The following is a 12,103-nucleotide window of genomic DNA, read 5'->3' as shown; positions in this document are numbered from 1 at the left end:
ACAGGAACGTTGGTATCTTTTCATTACTAAATATTTGTCTTTCAGAAGTTGCCAGAATTAAACAGTCTACCATCAGCAGTGGTATCTGAGAAAACATTTTGCAGTCTCTAGCAAATGACACTAATTTAGTGCAAATGAAACACAACTGAAACCTAATTATCTCCTAAGAAGAATCCTTCACCTTTAATAGGTAAGTAACATCATTCATGTGACTTTTTTGTATTGCACCATTAGCCATCACCCGTATCTTTTTGGTGGGGTCAGAAGGAAATGTCTGGTTGGCTTGGTAATGTGAGAACAAGGGAAGGGGGGCGGGGAGTGAAGGGGAGCAGCAGAGAGCACAGGAATGTGATGCTGCCCCCTGCAGGTGGTGCAGGGGAGAGAAAAGAGTCAGCCCTCGTCTACAATTCCTGCCAAGAGCATCTGCTACACCAGATGCTGAAAGGGTGGGAACGGGGTCTCTTTGCAGTAATTCCACCTCTTCCTCTAGAAACCAATTTAGGAACAACCCCTGGATTGCTTCCCACACCCTCCTATTCTTTCCTTGAGTGGTGTCTGTAGTGGCTGACAGAATCCCTTTCCCCGCTTGGTCCTTCTTACTAAGCAGCAGGATTCCAGAAACTCTTAGATAATATTACAACAATCGGTATTGTTGGTCTATGGAGCAATAGACTTATTGCCAAGTCTATTGCTAAGAAAAAAAAGACACCCAAAAAACCCATTAGAAAAATCTTCCAGGCACTTCCCTGCGTATAGCATAGGGTTGGCTTTCTTACCGTCAGAGAGGGATTCATAGTCATAATCATATTCGTCCTCTTCATCTTCCTCTTCTTCGTTATTAGCAGGTGGAGGGTTGGCACTGCCACCATTATAAGCCTGAGCTTGCATGGATGCTAGCTGATGAGCCTGTAACGTATCAATAATTAAAGACTGCAGATGCCCAGCTACTAAACTTTCATTTATAGCTTACCAAATGACCACCTAAGGCTTACCACAGTCATAAAAAGTGGCTTAACCTAATTTTGATTATTTGAGAAAAGCCCCAAAACTCTACAGTCACTTAAAGCACAACGTCAATACTTAAGTGAATGTTAACGTCCCTACAGGAGGAATCCAGGAGCTTTTAGGAAACAATCACAAGGAATCCGTGTGTGGTGCCCAGCCATCCAGGTTTCGTAGGACAACCCCACCAGGAGAAACCTGGGTGCTTCAAAGAACCACCATCAATCCCAAATGATGAAGAAGCAAATCAGCCCATCCATTTTAGAAAAGTAAATCTCTGCTAAGAAACCAGGTTTTTTCCCCCTTCTTAAAATACCATCCCTATGGATGAGACTAAAAGAATAGTTTGATTTAAATAAAGTTTTTTCAACAGACCTTTGAACCGTCAGTCAGATTATTTGAACCGTCAGTCAGATTAACAAAATAGGCCTAGAGATTTCTGGAAAATTGATGTGTGCTATCGGGGAGGTCATGTGCTTCTACATCTGACTACAATTACTGTGACGGAATATCACAGGACACAAGAATAAATATAAATCTGGGAGCCTAGCATAAGGAAATAGTCCAACATATAGGCAAAGTTACTTGCGTGAATTAAAAACAGGAAGCAACCTAAAAGTCCAACAATAGAGGAATGACGTCAGTAAACTATGGTGTATCTGCTTGAGAGAATAAGACTTGACAAATAATTGTGATATGTATTTATTGAACAAAGGATACAGAATTTTGTGTGTGTGTATAGATATAAATAATATTTATACATGTAAGCATATACATATATACATGTATCTATGTAAATATATATATAATTCTATATCCTTTGTTCAATAACTCTTTCTGTCTACATATAATGATTATAATTATATAAAATGATGTGCATAAAAGCTTAGCTATTAAATGTTAATACGGTAGGGATTCTTGACCTGTTTTTATGGCACAGGCCCCTTAGGCAGTCTGGTGAGGTAAGGTCCCTTCTCAGAATGATATTTTAAATGCACAGAACAAAATACATAAGATTACAAAGGAAAAAAAGAATGTTGATACAGTTATTAAATCTTAAAAAAATTTGTGCTATAGGAATATATGTTTATTTATTAACATAGTAAAAAATATATAATGGTAGGTCAAGTAACGTTTCTGAAATAGTGATGAGCATAAATAATTCTTGGAAATATTAGCAACAACTGTGATATAATATGAAACATCTGTGATTTCTACTGGTGACAGAGACATAGATGCTGCCAACTTTACTGTGGTTTGTTCCCTACATTTATAATCAGAGGAAAGGCTAAATTTCAGCTAGAGGTTAGTGAAAATGAAGATGTAATTTTTTTTCGGGAATTCCCTATTGATCCAGTGGTTAGGACTCTGTGCTTCCACTGCAGGGAGCACAGGTTCAATCCCTGGTTGGGGAACTAAGATCTTGTAAGCCACATGGCGCAGCCAAAAAAAATTTAATTTTTTTCATCTAATTTCATGGACCCCCTGAATTCTGTCTGTGGATATTACTAAGGTTAAGAATCCTTGTGATACAAGTTGTGTTTGGCTTTGGAATTATGTGTTTTAAAATAATTCTTCCTTAAGCTTTCCGAAATGTGGTTATATTACCTTTATAATAAAAATATATACATAAGGAAGATACAATGTAGGCTATGTTGATATCGAGATAAATCTTTTACATGCAGTCTACTCCAGATAACTGGGCATTGTCTAGGCTCAACGTTTTTATGGAACACTAGCTCCATGCGTGTTAATAGCTGTTATGTAAAAAAATGAGAATTACGGTAACCACAAAACACAATGGAAGTTTAAAAACAGCATCTTACAGAAACTGAGTTTCATAGAGCCTTCATTAAATATGCTAAAGGACATCACGGTCCTTCAAAGATCTCCAGTGCAGCATTTCCCACACTTATTTAACCAGGAAAATTTTCTTTTCTTTTTTCAGAGTGTCTCACAGGAGTAGCGTTCTTCCAAGCTTTGGGAAATCTGCTCTAGGCACAAGTGAGCTACAAAAGCAAGTCTATCTGTCCTGGATAAGCAAAGGGCCTTCCTGCAGTAAACATGCAGGATGGAGCCAAGTACCGAGAATGATGATGCCAAGAGCCTGGTGGGCCCCCGACAGAAGGTTTTGAGAACCAATAATGGGGGTGCTGCCGTTCAAAGTCCCACTACCAGGAAATGTCAGAAGGTGGAGTGTCAAGGTCCCTTCGACGCTCAGGTACTTCCCCCAGTGCAGGAAGTATGGAACAGGTGGCCCAGTGCCAGCCAAGAGCTGACTTCCTTATTCTTTGCCATATCCTACTTATTTTGAGGCAGAAGAACAGGACCCCAGCCCTTGATAAAAGCGATTCAGATACAGGTCCGAGGGTTAGAGTGGGGTGTCAGGTGAAGAACTGGCTCACATGGGTCCAGGCAGGAGCCATGTCTCATTTGCTCTGTTCCCCCAGCCCCTAGCACAGCACCTGTCACTGAGCGTGAACTGTCTGAGTCTAGCAGGTTGGAGTTCAGGAGACCAAGGGCAGAATACTGGTGATCTGGCGGGGTATAGTTAAGGATCCTCTGCAAGAGCCTTAGCACAAGCTTGAGGCAGATGGAGGGCTTCAGAAATCCTGCTCAGAGTCAGTGCATCCTTGCTGAGGGTGAGCTCCTTGCACAGAAAGAACCCAGACCTTCTAAGTTGGAGGGTTGGTCTGAGCACACTGGAGCTCCTGGCATGCATTCACCCAACCCCGTGTGAACTCAGATCACCTGGTCCAGACCCACAACCTGCCAGGCAATTAAAAGGTCTTGCAGATATGACTGTCAGTAGTCCCTGGGAAATCACGGGGCTCTGGAAGCGATTTTAAAAACCTGAAAATGGGATTATATTGTCCCATTTTTCCAAAAGGAGGAAGAGGTAAGCTGTGGAAGTTGTATGGTAGAAAGTGTCAAAGTAACACCTGACAGAATCTCAGAATGGATTATTTGGTTGTGGAACACAGAAAATAAAGAGGCAATTAGCAAGAAGAAGCATAGGTTTACTAAGAACAAATCTCCCACACAGTAACCTCTTTGGACTTTGCTGGTAAGGTAACTCACTTTGTGGGAAATAACAGATAAGCAGTATTTTCCAACTTTCAGGGGGATAAGAATTATTTTTAAATAAACAGATTACCAAGTCTTCCTTATGGAAATTCTGATGTAGTTGGGCAGATTTGGGGCCTAAGAATCTGTGTCTTTGAAAATGCCCCAGTGATTGTTATCAACGTATCCTACTTCTGTGTTGTCTTTGACAAGGTGTTCCCTGAAGACCTGAATCAGAATCCTGGCTCTGCCACTATGAACTGGGTGGCTTGGAGAAAGTCCCATAAATGCCTAGATCTCAATTTCTATTCTATAAAGAGGTTGAAGCAGATTCTGCAGAAGCCTGGGCTTCAGAGAAGAGAGCACCAGACAAGAGTGATAATCACCTAAACTTGAGGGAGGTCCTGCGAGAAGGGCCACAGGGCTCTCCACTTGGCCGTCCGGCTCAAGGGCAACTTGGGTGAAGGCACAATTTGGAAAACTGCTAATAAATAATTGGATGACGGATGTCAAAATCCACAAAGAACCTTGTATGCTATAATAACAAACCAAAACCAAGAAGAGCAAGTTTAACAGAGATAAATGTGAGACTCTTGCTACACAAAAGTTTAAAATTAATTGTAAACCTGGAAACATGGGGAGACTAGGCATAAGCTTAGTCCTGTGAAAAATAACTGAACTCTTTGCTCTCCACAAACTCAACATGAGCCTGGGAGGCGTTAAAGAATTTAAATAGCGAGAACAGTTCTAGGTTGTATTAACTGAGGTATAAAGTTCAAATGAAGAGAGGTGATGGTTTCACGGTCCTTGTGCTGTCAGACCCTGAGCATTGACTTCTGGAAATCACGTCTTAAGATTCACAAATCCAAGCATATCCACAGATGGAAGAATATCCAAATATTCTTAATGGAAGTGAAGATTTGACGATTGTTCCAAATAGACTACTCAGCTAGGTCAAACTGGACTTTTGACTCAATCTGACTTGAAATTAAAAAAAAACATTTTATTGGAGTATAGTTGATTTAAAATGTTGTGTTGGTTTCTGCTGTACAGCTCGACTTGACATTTTTTAATCAATGACTTAGGACAAAGGTTCCAAATCTGTTGGGTTCATAGAATCCATCTGTTCTCTGGGAACCACTTAAAGCAGAGTTGGAGTAGGGCCTGGAGGCTTGCAGGTGATGCTCAGAGAGAAATTAAAAGCTCTAGGCCATGACCTAGTTTTACTTTGGACTGTGCACGCTGCCGGGGCTGCACCATTCTAGTCCTGCGGGGGGCTGAGGTTCATGCAGCAACTCTTGGTTGCTGTAATTTTCAGAAGTGGTGTTTCAGGGCCAACAGTGCTCTCCTAAATAGGACAAATAGTTTTGGCAGCTGTCAGTCTGTGGGATGAGTAAGTTCAACCTGGCATATGGACTCAGTGGTCCTGGACCTGAACTTTTTCACAGATCCTTGGGCTGAGGGCCCTCCTATATAGGCAAGTTTGTGGTGCTCGGGGACTAGATCTCCATGGGTGAGGCAGGTACAGAAGTGCCTTGGGGTCCATATGCCACAGTGATACACTGTGCCAACTTCCATGCTGGGAGCACAGGTCTGCTGCTATCGGGGTTCTACTACTGACCTCAGGAGTCATAACCCCATGTTCAAGTGCTCTCCCTACAGGGGACTCTTCTTAAAGAGGACTATAGCGACCACTGTGGGATTGACAGCAGTGAAGCCCAGGCCCAGAGACAAGAGTCACTTATTATCCTGCTCAGAATAAATTAAATAATGAGGTACATTCTACATCAATTTTTCAAAATAAAATTTTATGTAAGTGGGAAGAGTATTTATCAGTCTATTCAGTGGAAAGCCAAAAATCAAATGTATCATTCAAGGAAACTGAATCTTCAAAAACTGGTTACCCATCAGTCATCTGAAAGGTTAGAATGACATAAATTTCTTTGTTCTGGGCACAACGCATACTCATAACTTCTTTAATAAAACAGTACCTTTTGCTTTAATATATCCACCGGTGTCTGATGGGCTTTTAACTTCTTATTTTTGAGAAGTACTTTCCTCCTGAGTTGGTCAGGTGAGGGAAGCATTGGATCATCTGAGAAATCACTCTCAAATAAGAATTTAGCCACCAGCTTTTCTCCAAACACAGTCTGAAAACAATAAAGGAAAACAAATAATCAATGCCCTTTATCTATACCTGAATCATCAGCTAGATATTTCAGCCCAGTTGAATTGTTCTAAAAATCCTAGGAAGAGGAACTAGGAAAGATGTTGTATCCGTGTGTCCCCCGCCCCCCAGCCCTGAATAGTTTCTTACTGGAAAGAAGGGAAGTGGTTAGAAGGCCAGGAGGAGGGGTCTAGGCCCCTCTCCAGGGGGGCCCAGCTCTAACTATTTAGAAAAATACTCTGGGGTCTGATGTACTAAAGAAGAAAAAGAGATTCAGTTAGAGGCTGTGATTTGTAGAATATGGTCTGTTCCAGACATGGCTAAGAAGTCACAAGAATACAAACCTTGAAGTAGGTAGGAAGTGGGACAAAAATGAAAAATAATAGGGAGAATTTGTCACCACTGAGCATAAAGAACCACAGACACCATTCTCATAAAGCTTTTCTGAGCACTGGTCTTCAAAGGGAAATGTGTATCCCCCAAGGAGGTGGGTGGTGGGGGAAGGCACAGGATGACTCATTTGGGGTGAGGGCAGAAAACATGTCAGTTTCCATTTCTAGTTATTTTTTAATGAAAAAAAGAACAAAATGGAAGCTTATTAGTGCTTAACGTACAGACTGGAAATGGCGCCCTCAGTCTGTATGTCAGGCACTGTTCATGAAGGTCCCTGAGGGACAAGGAGGGAATCTCTTGACGCAGAGGGAGCAAAGGTGAGTCCCTCACATCTTTGTTTGCTAACAGCTTATTGAGATGATGACAGTTTGGGTGCTTTGGTGGCGGCATGTGGTTAATTTCACAAAAAGACTTCTCTTTGAAATATTTTGTAATGAGATGAAAAGTGATTATGAAAATCTTTTACAACATATAGAAGCTCACACTTTATATAAGGAAAAAGCAGTAAATTAAAGGAGTATTCTAAGTTGTACAATTTTCTTTAAAAAAAAAAGGTATCCTAAAATTTCGGACTTTTTCTGTGTTTATAGTGGGTAGCTGTACTTTGTTACCAGACGACGATGATGATGATGATAAAATCACTGTTAATCTGTTCCTATATGATAAGGGTAATGTTTTAACACTGAGTGAGAAAGTAATTGCTTTTTAAAAAAAATAAATTTATTTATTTTATTTATTTATTTTTGGCTGCATTGGGTCTTCGTTGCTGCGCGTGGGCTTTCTCTAGTCACTGCAAGCGGGGGCTACTCTTCCATGCGGTTCGCGGGCTTCTCATTGCGGTGGCTTCTCTCGCTGCGGAGCATGGGCTCTAGACGCACGGGCTTCAGTAGTTGTGGCTCGCGGGCTCTAGAGAACAGTCTCAGTAGTCGCGGCGCACGGGCTTAGTGCTTAGTTTCTCTGCAGCATGTGGGATCTTCCCGGACCAGGGCTCGAATCTGTGTCCCCTGCATTGGCAGGCGGATTCTTAACCACTGTGCCACCAGGGAAGCCTGAACGTATTTGCTCTTTAGATAAAATCTGTGTTCTGGAAAGAGTAAAGACAGCTGTCTAAAAATATTTCTATTGTGATGTGATTTTGTTGTAGGAAACAATGTGTGCTAACATAAAAACTCAGGCTACCTGGAAGCAGATTTTCTAATGGTTAAAAAATCCTCTAAATGAAGGATTTTACTGGAGTCTGAACTCATATGTTAAAAATATAAAAGGCAACACCTCGGACTTCCCTGGTGGCGCAGTGGTTGAGAGTCCGCCTGCCGATACAGGGGACACGGGTTCGTGCCCTGGTCTGGGAAGATCCCACATGCCGCGGAGCGGCTGGGCCCGTGAGCCACGGCCGCTGAGCCTGTGCGTCCGGAGCCTGTGCTCAGCAACGGGAGAGGCCACAACAGTGAGAAGCCCGCGTACCGCAAAAAAAAAAAAAAAAAGGCAACACCTTTTCAATTAGTTTATAAGAAAAGCTGATTGATACCAGGAAACATATAAATTGTCTAGCCAAATTCCAATAAGAACCTTTGCCTCGTTAATGGAATTGAGAAATGAGTACCATGATTTAGCAAGTGCAGTTAATGACATCCCTTTTCCATCTGGATACAGGTATCTTTGTAAGGCATTTTTATCAGCTACTATAGCTGTTAAAGCCAAATATTGAAATAATAAACTAAACTTAAAACCAGACATTCAAGTCAGTGATCACAAAAATTTCCAAAATAACGAAGTGTATTTAATCATATTACTCCCACTAAAAATTTAGATAATAAATAAGTTTATTTAAAATTTTTTTATAATAGCAAAAGGGTTTTTGTATCATTAATAAATAATAGTATTTAAAAGTTATTCTTTACTTTATCCTTTCTATGTTACTCTCTTTTATGTTCTATTTTTGCATGTTTTAATTAATGTATAAAATGTTAATAAGTAGGATATGTATATAATTTATGAATAAGTCAATACACACACAACAGGAATGAATACGCGGTATATTTTACTGATGGGGTATGCAATCAAAAAAGTTTAGAGACCATTATTCTAAATGATGGCAAAGAAAAGGCAACATGAAAGGCTAATTAGTTTTGTTGACATTAGTATTTGGGGACATTTCCCTCTAGCCATGTCCCTCCCTCCCACTGAGAGCCATATTCCCATAAACGCCTCTACCAGTGGAGGAAGGAGGAAGTATAATGGCGTATTTGCCCTTAAATCTGTCTGCATTATATTTCCCTTGTATAAGGAAGAGCCGAGCGTTAACAGCACTATTCTGGCCAGTCTAACCTCTTCGCCACCTTGGATCTCCATCTATGAAGTTGGGCCACAAGAAGATTTGACTTATTTGCCCTGAGATATTTTCAGCTTTTCCACATACAACTGACAGGTGACATCCTGGCATCCCTGATTTGTGGTACCAAAAGTGTTGGAAAGTTGGTCTCTTGTTATCTCCGAAGGTTTTCTGGAAATGCTCAGGAGACCACAGAACAGTGCTTCTATCACTCCAGCTGAAAAGATGGACCACTCAAGAGAGAGCCCAAACTCCCAGGGCATCCCTATTTCCCAGGTCTGAGGGACCTTAACTGTACGTGCTTCACAGCTGAGGTCCAGCTGTGGTGTGGTCCACAGTGGCCCCAAATTAAGCTCAACAACAGTCACAAGACAAAGGCCAAGATACCATCCCGTCATTTAGCTGATACCTTACCTTGAAAATTTCTGCCATTTTTCGTTGCTGAGGCAATGAACAGTGGTTCTCAATGGATATGATGATGGGGAGGTCAGAGTTGATAAAGGCACTGCGATCGATGGCTTCAACCACTTCCTGTGAGAGCCAAAACAGCTCATGAGAGTTCAGATATCGGCCCAAGGTGTCAAAAGGCAAGGCATTTACAGCCACAGAAAGCGTCTAAACTGTTTATGCAGAAGACTCTGGCCAAAGTGGTTTTTATCTTTTCAAATGTATTTTCAAGTTAAGCAACAGGCTATTTTCTATAAGTACATTAAACTATTCATATTGAGTATCGTTCACATACTATGAGGAACAGCTATCAGTATCCTGAATTTAACAAATCTATCTATCTATCTATCTATCTATATATATATACACACTGAGTATAAGTAAAAGACACTGTTTTAGTTACAGCATCAAAAATGATAAGGCGTAAGATACTTTCCTGCTTTCAAGGAGTTTATAATCAAATCTACTTGGGGCAATAAGACATGTATCACATATTCACATATATTTATGCATGTATGTAAACACAGTTATCAACTACTCCTTCCCTCAATATAGGGTACAAAAAGTTTTAAGAGGGCTGAATAGGAAAATGAGTTAAAAAGAAAATGCATTTTAGCCACCATCTTCACATACAAGACAGAAATAAGAAAATTCCTTCCAGCCCAGCCACGGTTCAGAAAAAAATGATGTTACAGCCAAAGACCCTCTGAATGAGGATAGTAACTGCACAATGAACAAATAAACTACTTAGAATTTGCAATAATAATACAGTGAAACCAGTCTTCCTGGGTGGCCAATCTCCCTAGGTGGAATCAATTCTCATTACTTTATAATGTCATTTAATCATCTCCTGACACATGATGTTGGCCTTTGTCAGCAGGACACTGGGAGAAATGACCTTTAATTCCTACAGCAAGAGAACAGACCCTGCCTTTTATATATCATCTTATGATGTAAAAATTTCAACAATATTATTACATGATAACTAATTTAAGGTAATGGTTACTAAACTTTGGTCAAATGAGAATCTAAGGAGAGTTCTAGATCAACTCCTAGGAAAATGAACGTGTGTACATCCCACACAATTTGGGGAAGCCTTAAGACCCAGGATAGGAACTCCCAACCTAAGGTATAACTTGGAAGAGTCATTCATTTAAATGACGAATGAAGATAATGACTCTTTGTGATCTGATTTAAAGAAAGTTATGAAGCATTACCTTGAAGGGGATCTTGGTTGTCAGGGTGTGTCCATGATAAATGATGGGCATCCCATCATCTCCGTCCCAGCAGTCCAACTCTACACTCCTACAGCCTTGCAGGAGGACCTGTGGGATCAATGAATGAATCCACCCCAGATGAGCAAATGGAGATAAAGTCTCAAATTAAACCCAGCACAGGCTTCCACATATCAGTGTTCACTCTCCAGGCTAAAACAGAAGGGCCTAAGATTGAAAAGAAATATTACATGTTGGCCGAAGGCCACAAATTATCAGGGTGGGGAAGGGAGAGAATAGATTAAGGTAGAAAGAGTGCTTACCAGAGCTGAATACTATTGGAAGGTAAAATTTGATAGCAAAAACATATGACAATTTTCCCATCAACTTTGGTCCCTCAAGGGACCTACACATGGTGCATCCTGAAATGAGACAGCCAGGCTATAACTCTATCTGGGCAGATGTCAGTGGAGGTGACACAGGTGCTGATGAGGAAATGAGGCCACTGATTCCTTAGTGAACTGGCCAAACATTTATATAAATCCAATCAGGATAAAATCTCCTCTATTTAGACCCACATTCTGCCACCACCTAATAACTTTGCTGTGAACATATAGCATGGGAGAAGAGTAGAAGCAGGGAGTTATCAAGGATTTGCCTTGCTGTCTAATCCTAGAACAGCCTCTACAGCAGAGATGACAAATAATCCATAAAGTCCCCTCTGCACACCCATAGCAGTCATCAGTAATCAATCATAATATACTTGCCCCCTAAGCTCTGATGTGTTATCTCACAGCTTCCTCAGCAAAGAACTGCAGGAAACACTACCAGTGAATTAGATGAGATGATACCTATTTGCTTTTCTGGATCTAGAGCTGGAAGCAGAGCTCCTGATATACGTGCTTGGGTTGCATCTCTGTAACGTTTGCTTGGAGCAAATTCTTCCTCCATAGACTGTATTTGTGGACTATCTTAAAGGTGACCATAATTTGAAAGGGTCAACCAAAGGCAAAGGTGGACATATCTGTGAATGGGCCAACTCTCTGATTTAAGAATCCACCTAACTATTTTCATGTGACAGCAGTGCAGTACTGGGGGCTAGTGGCCAATAGACTTGCTGCAACATAACTTGGATAGTGGAATCCCCCTTATTTTAATGTTTTTATATGAGATACTTTGTAGATTATTCCCATTGCACAGCATACAGCACCTGGTTTTCCTAGGTGACCTATCTTCCCAGGGGGAACTGATTCTTTGGCAAAGAATCCCAAGGCTATCAGTGTCTGTCAGCACTAGAGTATCTACAGGTGTGTTGCTTTGGGCTGAAAACTGTCGTGTAATATGACAGGTGGGACGTGAGGCTCCCTCATCTCTGTAGTGAGCCTCGCTGGGAAGAATGTTCACTGACTGGCAGCAGATGAGATGGGTTTTCAGTATGAAAAGACTAAAGGTCCTTATCAATGTCTGCATGACATTAAGGCT

General features: G+C 41.0%; 1 protein-coding gene across 3 annotated transcripts in view; it reads right to left on the bottom strand.

The window, feature by feature from the left end:
• The window catches only part of PLCE1 (phospholipase C epsilon 1), a 312,758-nt gene that overhangs the window by 38,174 nt on the left and 262,481 nt on the right, over nucleotides 1-12,103 (bottom strand). For all 3 annotated transcript variants that reach the window (XR_004346085.1, XM_032607439.1, XM_032607440.1), the window contains 4 exons: nucleotides 10,625-10,732; nucleotides 9,375-9,491; nucleotides 6,060-6,218; nucleotides 777-906 (listed from right to left, as the gene is read on the bottom strand). Coding sequence is in view for 2 of the 3 variants with exons in the window: in XM_032607439.1 (XP_032463330.1) it covers nucleotides 777-906; nucleotides 6,060-6,218; nucleotides 9,375-9,491; nucleotides 10,625-10,732 (514 nt within the window). In the remaining variant the exon portion in view is untranslated. The remainder of the gene's footprint in view (nucleotides 1-776; nucleotides 907-6,059; nucleotides 6,219-9,374; nucleotides 9,492-10,624; nucleotides 10,733-12,103) is intronic.

The sequence above is a fragment of the Phocoena sinus genome, chromosome 16, assembly GCF_008692025.1.
Source record: "Phocoena sinus isolate mPhoSin1 chromosome 16, mPhoSin1.pri, whole genome shotgun sequence".
NCBI classification, from domain to species: domain Eukaryota; kingdom Metazoa; phylum Chordata; class Mammalia; order Artiodactyla; family Phocoenidae; genus Phocoena; species Phocoena sinus.
Note: the sequence above shows the minus strand (reverse complement) of the source record. Positions and strands in the feature narration are given on the sequence as shown.